We start from the raw sequence: 19,122 nt of genomic DNA, 5'->3' as shown, positions 1-19,122 counted from the left end.
TACGTATGCGGCTTTCTTAATTGCCTCTACATCGGGCAATTGATTTTTCACGTAGATTCCGTTTCTTGACATATTTTTTATCAAAAAATAATGAACGGAAGGTGACCATACGGGTCAAAGTCAACCAGGTCTCTTCCCTATTTTTCTATCAAAACCAACTCAAAGCTCACAAAACTTGCACCCAAATAACCCTCATGCAAGATATGAGACAAAGCAGCCAACAAGTCATTAGAAAAAGGTCACAAAAATCACAGTTTAAGATGGAAATAAAAAATTTTCACGAGTAAAAGCATAGAAATGGAAAAGGGAGGACCTTAATAGTAGTAGCTTCAAATGGCAATGGTAGAGGACTCCATCTTCAGCTCTGGGTTTCTCTAGTTCTACCTTGGTGAGTTGTGATGTTTGTTTTTGGTTTCCACGGGTGTGTGTAGTATGTGTCAGTGTGAATGTGTTGGTGTGTGTTGTGTGTGTGAGTTGCACAGAGAGAGAGAGAGAGAGAGAGAGAGTTGTGTGTGAGATAGTGAAGTGTGTGGTAGTGTGTGAGTGCTGATATGTGTAAGTGTTGGTTGGGAGGGAGAGCTGAGAGAGTGAGGGAGAGGAAAGATGGAGACGTGAAAATGGATTGAGTTGTGTGTGTATTGTGAAAGTGTTGTGCTAGTGTGTTTCTGCAGAGGGATTTTTTTTTTTTTTGGTCTGCAGTGGGATAGAGAGTAGGAAAATGAAGTGAATTATGTGTGAAGTGACAGTGTGTGAAATGTGAATTGCGTGACTGACAAAACTAGGGGTGGCAGGAAGGGGCTTCACCCCTAAATTTTGATAAATCAAGTTTTCTTCTTTGAAAAATTAAAAGTTTTTATAAATTTTTTTTTGCGAATTTAACTTTTATCCATCTAAAAAATTAAAAATATTTTAAGTTACATACTCAAGACTTAATTAAATTAAAATTGGCCCCCTCAAAAGAAATCTTCAGGTTCTCTCTACAGTGACCGTGAGGGACGGGCGGAGAGCTGGAGTGAGTTGTGGTTGGAATATTGTGTTGTGTGCGAGCGTGCGCATTGTAGAGAGATAACCGAGAGTGGGGAGTTGGGACTTGGGAGGGGAGGTGTGTGTTTCCGCAAAAGAAAAGAGTTAGATAGGATTGGTCAAAAAAGAACTCAAAGGTAGGTCCAAATGGCCTTTAATGCAAGGCCATGAGACAAAAGCATGAGAAATCCACTTTTGCAAACCTGAGAAATTGGACCAAGGACAACGGCCCTCCTACGTTTGACTGCTTCGCCTCCCTTGTTTAGGTATGAATCAAAATTCGGTGTCTACACCAAACAAAAACAATTAAAGTCTAAAAGGTACTATCCCAATAATTATAATTTAGTTGATTTTCTATTATAAATAGTTATTATGCAGAGCTAGACCTTACCTAAATTTATAAACAGTTTTAGAGTTTGCATTGAGATAGGATCTTGATTTGAACATCTAAATCCAAATCCATAGAAAACATGATGCATCTAAGTTGGAGTTCAGTGCAACACCACCAACTGATTAACATGATTACCTATTACCCAAAGTGGGAGCATAAATTTGCAAAAAGTAAAATCTAGAGTGCAACGTGAGAATTGATATAAATTATAAGGATACCAGTGCAGTTCTTTCCAACAGAAACACATACAAGTCTAAAAGTAACCATCCCAATAAAACTGATACACCTTTCGTCTCAATTATTTAGTCATATTTCCGGAATCTAACTTTTAAAAAATAGTAGTTTGATTGTAATATTTGTACTCATTTTTTCAATTTTACCCCTACAAATTCAAATTTTAAATTTGAATGGTAATACAGAGATAATTAGAAAGAAAAATTATATTGAAAAGAACAATTAAAAGGTGTTTTAACTTTTCGAACATGATAAATGTTTTAAAATATTTTAAAATGAAAAATATGATACTTTTAATGAGAAGAAATGAGTAATAAATAAAAATTGGAGTTTCTCCAAATCCTACCTAACAAAATGTGAAAGGAATATATACAAATAAACGTATGCTAACCCATCAAGCCACGTTACACATAATTAGCAATAGAAAACATGAAGAAGACTTGCGGCCGACTAAAGCACGTGCAGGAAACATCTCTAAGAACAACGCCGTAGCGGAGGTGGGTATAAAACATCATGTTCCACGTGCATATTACCAATTTTTCACGTTCCGCCGATTTTCTTGTCTGCGCTTCGCCTTTTGGCCAGCATGCGTTTCGTGTTGGACGTACTTTTCAAAACGTTTGTTTTTTCAGCCACGTGCTTCAACTTCTACCCCTTTCCATAGTCTGTCCCGTGCGGATGGATTGAGACCTCATTCTTTTCTATATTGCTATATACGTACATATATATATATATATATATATATATATATATATATATATATATATATATATATGTATGAAGTTTTATCAACTTCTTGCGCCTTCCAAATATTCAACTACGTATTGACTCAATCTTTGCTAACTTTCTCTTGGATCATTGATATTTTACATTTTTGGTTATATCAATGAGGAGAAACTACAATTTGGAACTCCGGCTTCTACCGGCAGCTGCCGGTGGTTTTGGCTTGCCGGATTGGTGTGGGAAAGAGGAGGAGGAGGAGCAGCAGATGACTATCTTTTACAACGGGAAGGTTGCTGTTTGTGATGTTACAGAGCTTCAGGTATGTTTTCTTCTGAATTGTTTTTATGTGTAAGCTGCTGGAATCTTTTCTAAAATGTGTTGTGAATATAGTTTGCAAAAGAAGTTTTGGTAATGAGATCAGATGGTAAGTAATCGGAATCAGGGATTGTTCTGTCCAGTACTAGCTTGAAAGCCAAATTAGATGGATCCAATCACGTAGGATATTTAAGAGATTATTACCTTTTGTACCTCCTAAATTCGGTGATTAAATAGTAAATTTGAACATACCATGAAGAAAGCAAGTAACTAATTCTTGGTCATTGAAACTTTACTTCAAACTTTCAATATGCTACCCAATTGGTAGTTTCTTTTTTCTTTGTTTTCCAGCTTCATGGCATTGGCCAAATTTTAAACATCGTGAATATATTGCTCTACGTTATATTTCTTAAGAAGTTTGACGAAATCTATTGTTATCCATCTGAAAAAAATACCCAAAAAAAAATTAAGCATGTTGCCTAGAAAAGATTTAGTGATAGACCAAAAGTTAAGCTGCCTTTGTCTTTTTATTCATAAACACAAGCTAGGCTGTACAATGGTATCATGCGACCGGAAGATAATAAATTCCGAGAGATTTATAAATATTCCGTTCATATCTTAATTTGGATTTACTATAGAAAACGATGATGATTGTTATTAAGAGAAAAATCCAAAAAAAAAAATTACAGTTATTAATCTGGCTATAGCCAGGTATAAATAAAAGAGGTTCTCAACTACCTTTAATTTTCTATAAATTTAGAGCAGGATTTACAATTCTAGTCTGATTCTTAACATATTAATTTCTTCTTATCATGCAGGCCAGAGCCATCATATCGTTTGCAAGTCGAGAAATGGAGGAGAAGTCAAGAACCCTATCTTCTTCTTCTGAACCATCTTCCCCTGTCCTGCAATCACCAATATATGGTCCCGCAGCTGGTCTCTCCATGAAAAGATCTTTGCAGAGGTTCTTGCAGAAGAGAAAAAACAGAATCCAAGCCGCATTTCCTTATCATCATCTCTAGATAAATTCGACATCAATACTGAGAAAGGCATGGAAAATATACATTAGGAAGGACAAAACTGATTATTCAATTTAGTTTTATTTGACGAATTGCCATTGAATCTATAAATTAGTCTGAATTTACATATGCCCAATTTATTGTCCAACATTTGAATCAATGTCCTTCCATCGGTTCCCCCTAAGCTGCATTGATTTATGTCTTTTTAGACATTTATTACTTTGTTCGTTTGTATCAAATTTTTATTCTTTTCCTTCAGCATTGTATAGATTTTGAGCATTTGAATGTTACGTTTTCTTTTCTTTTCTTTTTTTTAATGAAACGATTAGTATTGGAATATTCTGTGAAACTTTGAATGGCACAAGAGTGATGTTATGGTATCATAGCTTTCAAGTAAATGATCAGAAGTGGAATTAACGGTCTTTGATTCATATTTTCCCTCCCCCTTCCCCGCATAAAATCTCTCCCCTCTGCTTATTCAAATAAAAGGTATTTGATAAAAACAGATCAGGGCCTTTGAAGTAGAACAATGCAAACGTTCAAGAATATATTAGGGACATTATTGAGCAAAGGAAATTCTCAGCTATCTCAAATTTTGGTGTAGATAAAAGATCTTTATATTTTCTAGGTCAACCAGGCCAATGATGCAGCAGTTCTTTATCAAACCAAAAGTTAGGTCTTTGCGAGTTTAATAGCTTGCTTAAGTTGACATTACACAGCATAGTTCTTACATTTTTTTTTTTCTTCTTCTTCTTCTTCTCCTCTCTCTCTCTCTCTCCTCTATGATATATTTGTTTTTATAAAATAAATTGGTTAATCGCCAAATTATACCATCGAAAAATACATGATTCTCACTTAGCCCCACTCGTCGTCCAATTTTAACAATTTGCATGCTGAATATTCAATTTTTCCCTATATAATACTAGTAATTCACAAAACCTTGAAATGTATGAATTTCATCATTTTAGATGCACATATGGCACGAAAGTGACGTGCATTCCCTTAATGAGAGCAATAATTATTTGAGTATCGTCTGATACTATTTGTATAAGTTAAAACAATAAATAGAGAAATATACTATCAATGGAAATAAGTTAACATTATGACTTGTGATCAAAGTTGCCTGAAGTGTACATCTTGTTTAGACTAAGGCTCCGTTTGTTTCAATGTAAAACATTTTCATGATGAAAATTTTTCACTTGAAATTATTTTCTTGGAAAAGATTTGCATTTTCATAATTTGCTGCTGTTTGGTTGCAATTTTGCAACTTTGTTCCTACCCTCAAAATGGTTATGACTAATTACCACCACCATTGTTCTTTGCCGACTACTACATAACCACCTCAAGCCGACACACCCTTAACCCCATGGAAATCCATCTTCTTACCACTTGAGATGGAGTAGCAGATCCATAGTCGACTTAAGAGAATTCCTTGAATGGGAGGTGAGGAAAATGTAATCTCACCGATCACCAGAATATGATCCATAAACTCCAAATCCAATTTTTACATAAAGATCAAGGCAATTTGACACAAAAATATTGGAAAAAGAAAAGGAGAAACAAAAGCGCATTCAAATGAAGAAGGAAAAAGATCTTTGAAGTTGTCTGGAAAGAAAAATTGTATTCAAAACTACACCGGAAAAGTTGCCGAAAACGGAATCACAGGTAAGTTCACCAGCAAATTTCCTGGCGAGTTTTTGAGTCTCTCATCTTCTTTGGAGGTAACGTTCTTTTGTTGAGAGTCTCAATTTCGTCAAAGATACAATTGTCCTGAAAACAACTCTAGTAGCTCATTTAGGAAAGTTATTGTACACTGACCTCGGGAAAATATTTTGCTATGGAAAGTATTTTCACTAGTTCTAAAGCAACCAAACACCGGAAATTGTTGAAAGTGATTTCCAGAAAATATTTTCAGTCCAAACAAACACACCATTCAGAAATATCCGGTTAATTAAAGGTGAATCAATTTGGGTACTTTTGTTCTTATAAAAGTGAAAAATATCCTCAATTTGGGTACTAATTTTCCTTCGTTACTTTTGTTCTTATAATTTGGTTGCGCTTAACTTCCTTGATAAACTGAAATTTTTACCAAATCCCGTTCACCAAACATACCCCTTGCTGGGCCTGAACGCCAAACATGAACAAGAATGGTAACACTTGAGTATGCCTAAAACCCAAAGATTCCCCGGGAACAGTGCCCATGGTTTGTCAATTTTTCTCGACCAAGCTTTTGCTGGCTCGATTCCATTGACTGCCCATGGGGTTGAACTTAGGTTTAATAGGAAAGTCATTGGATACACATCCAAACGATATCAGGTCAGGCACAGTAACAAGTTCAGTGTATAACAGGCACGAGTAACAGGTTCAAGCATATACAGTGATTCGACAAGTAAGCAAGAGAGACGAGTGTGATGAAGTACCTCCTTGTCTCAGCTAGAATTAAGCAGGTGTTACAGTCATTCAAGTCACACGTTGCAGGTACAAGTAAAACAGTTAAGTAACAAGTCATGCGAGCGGTACACTCACCAGTTCAAACAAGGATAACATCAAAAGTGTCTTTCCAAAGGATGCCTTTGATCACTGGCACGTTCTAGAACAACCAAGCAAAACCATTGAGACTCAAGTACGAGTCGTATGCCTATAGTACGTAACATGGTGATAAAGGTAACAAGATAACAAGGTAACCAGGCAACAAGTGAAATCATGACACGAGTTATTTTAATGCTTTAAGACTTAGAGGTAACAAGATACAAATTTGCAAATTTTCGCAGCCATGACACAAGTGAAATCATGAGGTTGTTCACCTCCTAATCGAAATAGTTTTCACTCAATTTCAAGCACAAAGATTTAACCAATGTGTGGAACAAGTTTTGGCCAAAACCAAATCATGAAAAGGTTGGAAAACACAAGGTAATAAACTTCGCTATCACTTGACCAACAAATAGAAATTTAAGCCAACAACTTGGAGGAAAATACCAATGCAAATCCTTCCATTTCAACCAAAATTCAACATCTAAATAAAGGTTATAGATATACCAAGGATCTTAAGCAAGTTTATCACCAAATCGACCCAAAATTGAAGGAATCAAGTAGCCCTAAAATTTTGCATAGCATGCCCTTTGTATTTCTCTATTTTTTAGCCATTTATGGCATCATTATTTTCCTCAACTCAGCCCAAATTCACACATAAGCCATGTTAGCACAATAGCCCTTCGACTGGGTTCAAAATAATCCAATTACAACACAAGTCTTAACAATGCAACCAGAAACCAAGTTTAAAGGCAAATAGCTAAATGGCAAATTTGCCGTCTCTTGGCGTTTTGGACACAACTAAAGCTACGGCTGTCGGTTTGGGGTACGCTTTATACTGTTTCGAATCTAAAACAAAGGGTTACAACTTTAATGAAGACAACTCAACCCAGTTCATAGTTCATCTAGGTCGAATTTGCAGATTACAGAATCAGATGTTCATTGTCAGTCTGGTTGTCAGTATTGGATTCAAATAGCAATAACTCAGGCTACAAAAGTCCGATTGAGGCGTTTTTAGATGCGTTGGAAATCTAAAACATAGGACTACAATTTTTGTGCTTTGACTAAAGGCTGATTTGATACGGATCATAGTGACAAATGAAGCCAGAAATGTGAAATCTGAAAACTGTCTGCGGAAAAGAACATTTGGCAGTCAGAGGTGTTTTAGTCATATAACATGCTACTATGCCCGGATTGAGCTGAAAGTTTGCAGGAAGCTTTCTAACTCCATTCCTTACAACTTTCATGTTTTGACCTAGGCCTGATTCGGCTTCTAACATGGACAAATTACATAGGTCAAAAACAAGACAGCTTGCCCTCTAAAGCTGGAAATCAATCATACAAGCTGGAATTTTTGTAAGCAACCAAAACCAACATATAAAAGCTTCAATTTTTCACATAACAAAGCTATCATTCCATGGCCATCCTTAATCATCACATGATGGCAGAAAATTCACTATAAAACTGAAAATTCCATAATACTACTTCAAACTATGAAATATTCTCATAAAACTACCAAAACTTCAACCTTAAACCACTAATTTGCAACTATTAGAAGCAAAGAGGGATTTCTTGGAAAGTTACCTTAGAGCCACTAGAAAGATGGTAGCTTAGTACTTCTTCCACCAAAGTCACTCCACCAACACCTTGGAAGCTACCTTAGTTAGCACTTTATGGAGTGATTTGAAATTTGGTTGGTTAAAACTCAAGATTCAAGCAAGTTTGGGAGTTGGAAAATGAAGTTCCTCTCTTGTTAATTTCTCTCTGTAGACACCAAATTTTTGGTTTTAAACTTTGTTTATTTAATTGATTTAAGTTTAGCGTTATGTGTTCAATTTTAGGTTTTTAGTTTATTTATTTATTTTATTTTTTTTTGGGTCTCTTATTTTATTTTATTTAAGGTTAAAAGTATTTCTTATCTACTAAATTTCAGGAAAAGAAAAAGAAAAGGAAAAAGAAAAAAAAAGAAGAAAAAGTAAAAAAATAACAAGTGTGGGGGGCATGCATTGGGACAAGTGTCCCTTTGTATTTTGGACAACACAACACCTAAGGGATGAGATGTCTTGACGCTTGGGGGCTTAAGGAATTTTTGGGGAACAAAAATCAAAGAAAAAAAGAGAAGGATTGGGGGATGGCCGGCTGGAAAAAAGGAAGAAACTGGAAAAATTGGGAAGAGGGGCTTTGGGAAAAAAAACAAAAAGAAAACAATAAGAAGGAAAAAGAAAACAAGCGACTGGGAGAGGTTTTGGGGGCTGAGCAAAACAAAGAGAAAGGGGGCTGGGTCGGCGAAGGAAAAGACAGGGGGAAGAAACAAAAAAGAGCAGAGAAAGGCGGCTAGGGTTTGGTTTGGCAGAAAGGCTTCGAGAGGAAAAAGGGTAACAACGGAGAGGATAGAGGAGAAAAAGAAAAGGAAAAGCAGAGAACCGGAGGAAAAAAGGGAGCTTCGTGAAGAAGGGAGGAACCGAAAATAGAGGGAAAGAGGAAAAAGAGAGGGGAAGGCGGAAGCAAGAGGTAAGGTTGGCGGTTGAGGAAGGTGACGGCTAAGAAATCTGGGGATGGCTGAGAAAATTTGGAGGGGAGAATCTGGTGAAAGAAAGGCGAAGGAGCAGACGGCACCACCGCTGATACTGCCGCCGACGGGGAGAATAATCATGTTGATGATGACAAGAACGAGGAGAAGGAGGCAACTGAGTGTGGAGCCGACAATCAAAACGACGACGCCAACGACGTTGGTGGCGGCGAGATTGGATACAGTACGTGTGAGGACCCATAATTTTATTATTTCAAAATATTGTTAAATTGATCATTTTTAAAATATTTCGTACTCAAGTTACCCAAAAAATAATAATAAAATAAAAATAAAATAAAATATACTAAAGTACATGAATTTCTCGAAAATAAATTTTTCCGATTGGTTCTTTACACGCATATTATTTTAATGCCCAAATTTATTCAAGATGAATTGCTTATCGTGATTTTTATTGTTATATATATATATATATATATATATATATATATATATATATATATATACACTTGGATTATCATATTTTAGAGTTTTAGAATCGAATAAGTTGAATTTCCAAGTTCAAACGAGAAAACCCTTAAGTTTGACCTTTATACGCGCGCGTGCCGAAAAGGTGATGATAGACACATTAATTTGATTAATTGGAGATTTTAAGAACACGATATTAGACTACTAGTAATGTACTAGGGAAATTATCTCAGAGGTTTAGTGCACAAAAGTTGCAAACGAGCGCGAAAATTGAACGCGCAAAGACCCTAAACGGACCTAGCATGAGTTGACACTTAGACTTAACCATTAAGTCACCAATTCTCTCCACTTTCATTACAATACCTGATTTCACACTCTCTCCTCTCGTCACTCTCTAGTTGGCCGAAGATGGGAAGAAAAAAATCTAGCCAAAATCCTCACAAACTTGCTTCAATCCACTTCCAAATTTCATCATCCATTAGAGGGCTTTGATCCTAGCTTGGAAGAGGGGGCTGTTCATCGGTTTTCTTGGAGGAATTTCGGTCAAGATTTCTGCCCTAAAGCTGTCCAACTAAGTTCTTGAGGTAACTCACTCACCCAAACTTCAATCTTGCAAAATTATAGCTCAAATGGAGCAAAGGTAGCATGGGTTTGCAACCTATGGTAGAATTTGGGTTGATTGGTTGAGTAATTATGTTCTTGCAATTCCATGACATGCTCGAGGGTTTGAGGATGTTTATTGGTGACTGATGTGATGAATTAGCATGTTGTGGTTGCTGATATTGTGCTATGTTACATGTATATAGAATGATTGATGGAATGAAGTTGGAAGAAAGTTAGAAATTTGGAGAAGGTACTGTCTGAAATTTCTGACTTGCTGCCGACTTTCTTGTTTGCTGCTGCCCTGTAATTTCGAAAATTTTCTGGTGCTAATTGAGCTTCCAAATTGGTGTAGATATGTTGTGCTATGTGTATTGTGGTTGTCTACCAAAAATCAACCCAAAGGGTTGGTTAAATTTTGAGTTACAAGTAAAGAAGCAAAACTGGAACAAGCTCCAGAATTTTCTGACCAGCAACATTTGTGTAGCTATAACATTTTGCTTGTTGATCGAAATTGAGTGCCGTTTGTGGCATTTGAAATTAGACTCTTAGAGCTTTAAAATGGTACCAAGCTCATTTTCTAGTTCGTCCCGAGCGATTCGTGGCGAGTTTTGAAAGTTGGCTGCCTGTTTATTACTGTTCATCCGAGACTGTCCAGAAAATCCATTTTGTTGCTTGATTTTGAACCACTTATGTCTGGATTTTGGAAATGATTTCTTGTGCATAAATATATTCTTGTGAACCTAGTTTCTAACACCACCAACCGTTTTCAATTTCTCTAAGAATCGAGTGAGATACGGCCTAATTAGCGAAGTGCATTAAATCTGGAAAATAGGCCAACAGTCCAGGAATTTTAGCGAACTTCAACTTTTTATTTCTTGAGCTAGGAAAATCGGAATCGAGTTCCGTTTTTTTCATTTGAAACCTGGATTGGAACTTTACATCGGAATCGAGTTCCGTTTTTTTCATTTGAAACCTGGATTGGAACTTTACATGCATATCAAATTTTAAAGGCTGGTTTTGATTCTATGATTTTTAGCGAAATTCCAAAATTATTGGAAAAACTTGGATTGTTTTGACCTATCTTCAATGAATAGTAAACTTTCTTGGAGAATTGACTTGTTTCTGATTTGATTCTTGGAAAGTGACCTTCTACAAAGTTGTTATGCTTCGAATGAAGTTTTTGACGGTGTAAAATTTTCTATTTTAGACATTCCGAACTTTCGGATTGATTTTTTCACGAATGACTCGAAAAGTGAAAATTTCCAATTTGGACCTAAATGTTCTTTTAAGGGCCTAAGTTACATTTTTACAACTCTTAGAGCATTTCAAACCTATTTTCATGAGTTCACCTATCACTTGAGACCTCATTTGAAAGCCAGTTCCTTATGAATTGAAATACTTTGGAAACTTGAATTGTGGAGTCAAAATTGACTATTTCTTTTCTTTACACGAATACTGTATGGCCTGGAATTTGAGATACAATGCATTATTGCATACTTTCAGGATCTCAAGAGGACTTCGAGGGAACTCCCGGCGAAGCGTCTTAGAGCTAATTTCTCAAACTTTGACTTTTGATACTTGGTGAGTATCAAGTGCATGTGAAGTGTTTAAATGAAATGGTTCTTGTACTTGCTAGTTAATGAGGTTAGGACGTACTTTATCGCCCTTATCCTCTCTTTCATGAAATTGCTTGCTTGATAAGTGATACGTGTTACATGTGAATGCAAATGAAAGTGTTTTTCGTGAGCATTGAGTGGCAGAATGTATCATGCCCTTTTAGGGTAGGAGGTACCGCTCATCCCGTCTCAATGCTATGACCAAATCTTGTCGATTGGAGCTTCGTCTCATCGACCTAAAAGTGAATGGGGGGGACGCCCCAACCAATTGACTAGCCTTGTAACTCGAGCCGACAAGGGTTTGGTCGAGAAACTTGGTGAATCTTGGGAAGTGTTATAGCTTGATCCAAATAAGGGGTCTTGCTAGGTATACTTGTTAAGTGATACCACCTACATGCTTGTTTGGTTACGGATCCAAGAGGGTGTCATGGTGGCTGGAGGTAGTAAGTGGAGTTCTACATGGATAACTGTGAAAGTTGACGGAGGGTCAACTACCTGAGCTTGGATCGCGTGTGGATTAGCTCCTGAGAGCTCCCGTATCCTTTTATTGTGATTAAGTTCCCTAGTTGCTTAACGTTTCGTAGTTACTTGTTACTCGAGTTATTGCTTTATATTGTGTCTTTGCTAGCATGCTTGCATGTTTTTCCCTTGGCCTCACTGAGCGTTAGATCACCCCAATTTGTTTTTCTTAACAGGTTGGGAAGTGGAAGTTTTGAGGCTTAATTAGTGACCCCTAAAAATAATTTTTTCCCACAGGGCTCGAGGCCAAAGAAAGCGCTTGTATTGAGTTATTAGTGCCTGAAGGGATATCTCATATATAATTTGAATTTGTGAGGCCCCAGTCCGTTCGTAAGTTGATTATAGGGTTATTCATTATTTTGTACGGTTAAATTAAGGTTTTAGCACTAAGATTGAAAACCCTAACTTTGTTTATGATTAAATCCTAGTTTATGTGTTATTTGTAGGTTCAAGTTATAGTTCCTGTTTGGTATTATGGTGTGTGTTTTGGCTCGAGTAAAAATAGGATTTCGTTTTAGTTTACAAACCTTAGATTAGTAAACCTTTAGTGTCATGATTTATTAGAACGTTGAAGTTGGGTTGAAAAACCCTAATTTTGCCCATATTATATAAGTTGTTGTTTAATTGTTTTATATATGGAGAAAGTATGTTTAAGTATAGGTGATTAAAATAAGAAAGTGATTAGTGAAGTAATTAAGCATGATTACATGTTTTAGATTAGATTAAGTTATGACCTATGGAGTTAATTGAAAGATTATCAAATGTTTGAGGGAAAATGTGTAAGAAAGAGAAAGTTGGAGTGCAAGGGTTAAAAGTGCAATTGAGGAGCTTTTATGTGATTGGCTAAGCTTAATAAATATCTCCTCTGGTCTTGACCATTATTACCTTAAGACTTGTAGGCAACTTAAGACAAAACAAAACAAAACAAAACAAAGAGAAAGAGAGAGAGTGAGAGCCGTGAGGAAGAGAAAGAAAAAAGAAAAGGAAAGCTTGCTTTGGTGCATCATTTTTGCTCTTCAATCTTGAGTTTGGATCTTGGAGAAACAACTTGAGCGCTTGATTGTTGTGGGTGATCATCTACAAAGCTTGAATCAAAGGTAAATCATCTTCTTTGAAAGTTAAAATGTTGGGGTTTTACTTTCTAAGCTATGGAAATGATGTGGTATGTTATGATTATGGATTTATATGGTGAATTTGATGTTTTATTGAAGTTTTATGGTTAATTTTTGGTGATTTATGCTGCTGGAAATTTCGGTCAAGAGAGAGAAAATTTGGGTTTCTTGCTTTAATGCTTTCCTTAGTTGTTTTGATTGGGAAATTGCCTTGTAGTGGTTGTGTTTGATAAATTGCCTCACTTGATTGGTTGGTTTCTAGCAAAAATCTGGTTTGGGTTAAGAAACCCTAGACTCCATTAGGTTTGTTTAGTGTAGCCTATGGCTATTGAGTTAGGGTTTGTGTGTTTGGATGATTAGAACAAGTTCTATGGTGCAAGTAAAACTAGATTAAGGATTATGGTTAGTATTTGGTGATCTTGGGCTAACTTGTGAAGTACCACTCTTAGACTGATATAAGTATGGTTGTTAGGGATCAATTTGGTTAGAAAATTCGCATAAGAACCATAGGAACGGATCGTGTGGTTGCGGCGCGCAAAACCGGCAAAACTGGAAAATCAGGGCAGTTCAGGATCCGAACTTCGGCTTTCTTTTTCTTGATGTTACGTACGTATTCAGAAGTTTCTCAAAACATGAAAGTTGTAGCCTTATATGTCCTGAATTTTCCTGCAAAATTTCAGGTCAATCGGATTACCGTACCCTGAGTTATAGATGAAATACTCAAGTATATTTTGAACATCAGATTCTGTGCGTTTTTTAGTTTAGCTTCTGCCTGTGACTTTTTCGGTTTTGATCCTGTACGATCTGGGTTTTGAATCCTTCATAAGAAATATATATCTTGGTTTTGTCTTCGAAACGGTATAAAGTACGTCAAAATCCGAGTTCCGTAGCTCCTGTTATGACCAAAACAAAATCGATCGTCAGAACTGCCTTGTATCCGGACAGTTCTGACGGGTACTTTGACACTCAACTTTCGTTCTGTTCTGAGTGGATTCAGCTCTTGGCCAAAACATCAAAGTTTTAGCCTTATCTCTCAGCTTTCTAATGCCCTTATAATTTCCTGATTTGAATTTGTGAGCTAGAAGTTATGGTCCAGTAAACAGACCCTGTCTGTCATTCAAAGTGCAAACTTCTGGTACCGTTTTCCATGATTTCCACTTGTTTTGATTCGGATCTAGTTTAAGGTGTCTTCATGAGAATTGTAGGCCTTCCTCATAGCTTCGAAACGGTGTCTCGTTCACCTTGATCCGACATTCCTAGCCTAATCTTTGGTCAAAACGGTTGGAGATGGCAGATTTAGCCGTTTCCGTTTGCCGTTCCGCGCGCACGCATGTGCCAATTTTGCCGTATTGCTTGTTTTAAGTACGTTAGTGGCCGTTTGTGATATATTGTGACACAATCTTCTATTTCAGACAGTGGTGAGCTAGGCGGAGCCGGTGGGGCCCACTACTAGCGAACACGCGCGAAGCGATTTTGCTTTAGTACTACTTTTGGTATTTTGGGTAAGTATTCAGGCCGCTCTTGTGTGTTCGTTGCTTATGTGTTTCGATTTGTATGAAGAGGGTACCTAGGCGAGGGTGTACTTTATCGCACTCGACCTAGACCCTAATTTGCGCACATATCTGTACATGGCTTGTGTATATGAGCAATTTTGGAACTAAAACCCTTGAGCTTGTGGCTCAGGGTAACTTTTGAATAATTTTGTGAAATGTGTGAGTTTGGGGCTGATCTCAATACCTCGAGGGACTATTCGAGCCGGTTAGGGCTTGGTCGAAGTTAGTCCAACTTGGATTGAGGTCACCAAGTTTGTGAATCCGGTTCACCGAGTTGTGGACCAAATTTGTGACCCGAGCTTGTGACTCAAGCTCAAGTTTGTGATTTCGTTCGCCCGGGCAAGTTTGTGAGGTGACTGGCCAGTGAGGGTGATAAGGTGTCCGGTGGGTGTACAAGTGAAGTTCTACGGACCTTATTTATGGTCGGCGGAGTGTCGACAGGAGATCACGCATGGCAAATGACTTGGTTTTGGAGCCATATGTATCCTTATCATGTGATGTTATTTTTTCTGCTTTTGCTTTACTCCTACTGTGTAAATGTGGTTACGTGAAATTTACGTTTTTACCCCTGTTTACTTACTAAGCTTCTAGCTTACCCCGTTTCCTTTGTTTTCCTTAGCAGGGGACGACGCGGGGAACTTTGGGACTCTGCCGTTAGTATAGTTAGGTCTTGTTTGTAATAGTTGGACAGTTAGGATATTTGTTTTTGTTTTGGTGGTTTGTATAAGGACCCTCCTTAGGGTTTACCTTCTACTGGTTGTTGTTATAGTATCTTAGAGAGGTTTGACTTGATGCTTTTGAAGATGTAAATAGAACTTTTGGTGGTTGTATATATTATAAGCAGTTCTCTGTTGGTTTAATATCGTTTTATTAGTTTTGTGTTTCGAGTCCTGGCGCGAGCTAGGCAGGCGACCCGCCAATACCCTTGGGTTCGCCCTTGGGAGAAGCGGGGGCGTCACAGTTGGTATCAGAGCGCCTAGGTTAGAGAACTTGGGCAATTGTGGGACATACGTGATAGGTTCATTAGGATTACGTGATTCTCTTTAAGTTGAATGATATATTTTAAGCTGAAATGTCGGTTAACTAACGAATTAATGTTTGTAGGTATGGATCCGGGCAGTTCTAGTGGCATGGGACCGGGACCGAGACCTCCGAGTGGGAGGGGCCCGGATGACCGGGTGCTGTGTAAGCGGGCGATCCGCTATCGGAGGAGGCTTGGGGAGCCCTACACTTTGTATTCTCCCTTCGGCCAGGTGTCGCGCCGACCCTGTGCGTGCTGGTATACCTATTGCTATCCTGACGAGGTTGTCTTAGCGATGGATGACGAGCGTTATCACCTAGACCAGACGGTCGAGACTTTGAGGGCGCAGCTGGAGGAGGCTAGAGAGTTTAGCCGCTGGCAGGCGTTGCGTGTTAGGGACTTGGAGCGGGATCTCCGAGACACACACCAGCACCTCTTCGCTATGAAGAGGCAGCTCAGGGAGAGGGCCCGGAGTATCACGTTTGATTGTGGGGTCTTACTAGACATGGTCGTGGAGGCACCCTCACGAGCTACCGGGCCAGAGCAGATAGGTGAGATAGGTACTTTAGGTTCCGTAGGGAACCGGGGCCCTAGGGGAGGCGTTTAGGGTCGCTTTCGTATTTTGATTAGCTGGCAGATTACTTTTGTTAGAACTGGCCTGGCTAATTTCTTTTGTTATTTGGTTGGCTGACTAGATTTTTGGAGCCGGAGTGCTCGTGTGTATATTGGGTTTTGACCCGACTGGAGGTCGGGTAATTTATATATCTTTTGGTGTGACTTTGTAAATAAATGTATATATTCGAGTATTATCTTTTGCACCTATCCTTTGCGTGCCTTTCGTGTATCTGTTTTGTGTTTTTGTTTTGTTTCTAGTTTGAATACTAAGTACACGTTATGCTTGGATCCATAGACTTTTGGCATTTAAATGGCCTCCGGTACTCGAGGTAGAGGTAGAGGGCGAGGACGAATCCCTGAAATGGAACATGAACAAGAACCAGACCAAGTAGCTACAGCCATCCAGCGAATGGCTGACTTGATGGAACGTATGGTTGACCAACAGGATCATGGCCATGGGAATGCTGCTGGAAACCCGGAAAATAATCCGGGCAATCACGAGGGAGAGGACCGTGCTTTAGAACGGTTCCAAAAATTCGCACCCCCCAAGTTTGTAGGTGGATCTAACCCTGATCTAGCAGAAAACTGGATGGACCGTATGCTAGATATATTTGCCGCACTTAAGTATTCGGAGGAGCGGCAGATATCTTTTGCTGTTTTCCAGTTTGAGGGGGCCGCTCGAGCCTGGTGGAATGTGATCAGAGCTAAGTGGGAGCGGGAACAGACCCCCTGGACATGGATCAACTTTACACGAGAGTTTAATGAAAAATATTTACCTCCCATCGTACAAGAGAAACGGGAAGATGATTTTATCCGCCTGCGTCAAGGGACACTTAGTGTAGCGGAGTACGAGATCCAGTTCACAAAGCTCTCCCGTTTTGCCCCAGAGTTAGTGCTAACGGAGCGAAAACGAATCCGCCGTTTCGTTCAAGGTTTAAATGTGGAGATCCAGGAGGCACTTGCAGCTGCTCAGTTGGACACGTTTGGCCAGACACTAGAAAAAGCACAGCGGATTGAGACAGTTAGGGGACAGGTAAAATCCTTTCATGAGAGGAAACGAAGACAACCCGATTCGAGCCATTTGGTGACTGGACAGAGCTCACAAAGTGAGTCACCTTCTAAGAAGAGTCAAGGAACAGATGGTCTTCGACCCGCAGGAACCCTAAACTAGGGTAAATTTGGAAAAAGAGGACGAGTAGGGCAAGAGCCCCAGAGGAGTGCCCAGCGTGGAGGGCCAAGTGCGGGCATTAAGCCAATCTGTGGTTTCTGTGGGGCCAATCACACTGACGAAAACTGTTGGAAGAACAGTTCAATCCGAAGATGCTATAAGTGTGGTAGTGCAGAACATTTGATCGCCCAGTGCCCTAAGTTACAAAAGGAGAAACCTAAGCCACCGACTGAAGGGACTACAGCTAAGCCGTCAAATGCAGGGGAAAATCGACCCAAAGGGCCAGCTAGAGTCTATGCAATGGGTCAACCTGAAGTGACTAATCCTTCGGCGGGTTTCGAAGGTACGCTTTGACCAAAGAATTAATTTCGAGGACGAAATTGTCCTAAGTGGGGGAGATTGTGAGGCCCCAGTCCGTTTGTAAGTTGATTATAGGGTTATTCATTATTTTGTACGGTTAAATTAAGGTTTTAGGGCTAAGATTGAAAACCCTAACTTTGTTTATGATTAAATCCTAGTTTATGTGTTATTTGTAGGTTCAAGTTATAGTTCCTGTTTGGTATTATGGTGTGTGTTTTGGCTCAAGTAAAAAATAGGATTTCGTTTTAGTTTACAAACCTTAGATTAGTAAACCTTTAGTGTCATGATTTATTAGAACGTTGAAGTTGGGTTGAAAAACCCTAATTTTGCCCATATTATATAAGTTGTTGTTTAATTGTTTTATATATGGAGAAAGTATGTTTAAGTATAGGTGATTAAAATAAGAAAGTGATTAGTGAAGTAATTAAGCATGATTACATGTTTTATATTAGATTAAGTTATGACCTATGGAGTTAATTGAAAGATTATCAAATGTTTGAGGGAAAATGTGTAAGAAAGAGAAAGTTGGAGTGCAAGGGTTAAAAGTGCAATTGAGGAGCTTTTATGTGATTGGCTAAGCTTAATAAATATCTCCTATGGTCTTGACCATTATTACCTTAAGACTTGTAGGCAACTTAAGACAAAACAAAACAAAACAAAACAAAGAGAAAGAGAGAGAGTGAGAGCCGTGAGGAAGAGAAAGAAAAAAGAAAAGGAAAGCTTGCTTTGGTGCATCATTTTTGCTCTTCAATCTTGAGTTTGGATCTTGGAGAAACAACTTGAGCACTTGATTGTTGTGGGTGATCATCTACAAAGCTTGAATCAAAGGTAAATCATCTTCTTTGAAAGTTAAAATGTTGGGGTTTTACTTTCTAAGCTATGGAAATGATGTGGTATGTTATGATTATGGATTTATATGGTGAATTTGATATTTTATTGAAGTTTTATGGTTAATTTTTGGTGATTTATGCTGCTGGAAATTTCGGTCAAGAGAGAGAAAATTTGGGTTTCTTGCTTTAATGCTTTCCTTAGTTGTTTTGATTGGGAAATTGCCTTGTAGTGGTTGTGTTTGATAAATTGCCTCACTTGATTGGTTGGTTTCTAGCAAAAATCTGGTTTGAGTTAAGAAACCCTAGACTCCATTAAGTTAGTTTAGTGTAGCCTATGGCTATTGAGTTAGGGTTTGTGTGTTTGGATGATTAGAACAAGTTCTATGGTGCAAGTAAAACTAGATTAAGGATTATGGTTAGTATTTGGTGATCTTGGGCTAACTTGTGAAGGAACTTTAGACCACTCTTAGACTGATATAAGTATGGTTGTTAGGGA

General features: G+C 38.3%; 1 protein-coding gene across 1 annotated transcript; it reads left to right on the top strand.

Annotated features, from left to right (window-relative positions):
* Positions 1 to 2,443: 2,443 nt before the first annotated feature.
* LOC113723525 (protein TIFY 5A-like) lies at positions 2,444 to 3,997 on the top strand. Its single transcript, XM_027246583.2, has 2 exons — positions 2,444 to 2,690; positions 3,505 to 3,997. Exons 1-2 carry the CDS (start codon positions 2,535 to 2,537, stop codon positions 3,706 to 3,708), a joined length of 360 nt encoding a protein of 119 aa, XP_027102384.1. The 5' UTR covers positions 2,444 to 2,534; the 3' UTR covers positions 3,709 to 3,997.
* Positions 3,998 to 19,122: the final 15,125 nt, after the last annotated feature.

Source organism: Coffea arabica, chromosome 9c, assembly GCF_036785885.1.
Source record: "Coffea arabica cultivar ET-39 chromosome 9c, Coffea Arabica ET-39 HiFi, whole genome shotgun sequence".
Taxonomy (NCBI): Eukaryota; Viridiplantae; Streptophyta; class Magnoliopsida; order Gentianales; family Rubiaceae; genus Coffea; species Coffea arabica.
The sequence above is the reverse complement of the archived record's forward strand: the minus strand, read 5'-3'. Positions and strand labels throughout refer to the sequence as shown.

Bases quoted from the DNA above. Each gene is read 5' to 3' on its own strand.
- LOC113723525 (XM_027246583.2), top strand. From the start codon at position 2,535: ATGAGGAGAAACTACAATTTGGAACTCCGGCTTCTACCGGCAGCTGCC. The intron at 2,691-3,504 runs GTATGTTTTCTT...CTTATCATGCAG, and splicing joins GTGATGTTACAGAGCTTCAG to GCCAGAGCCATCATATCGTT.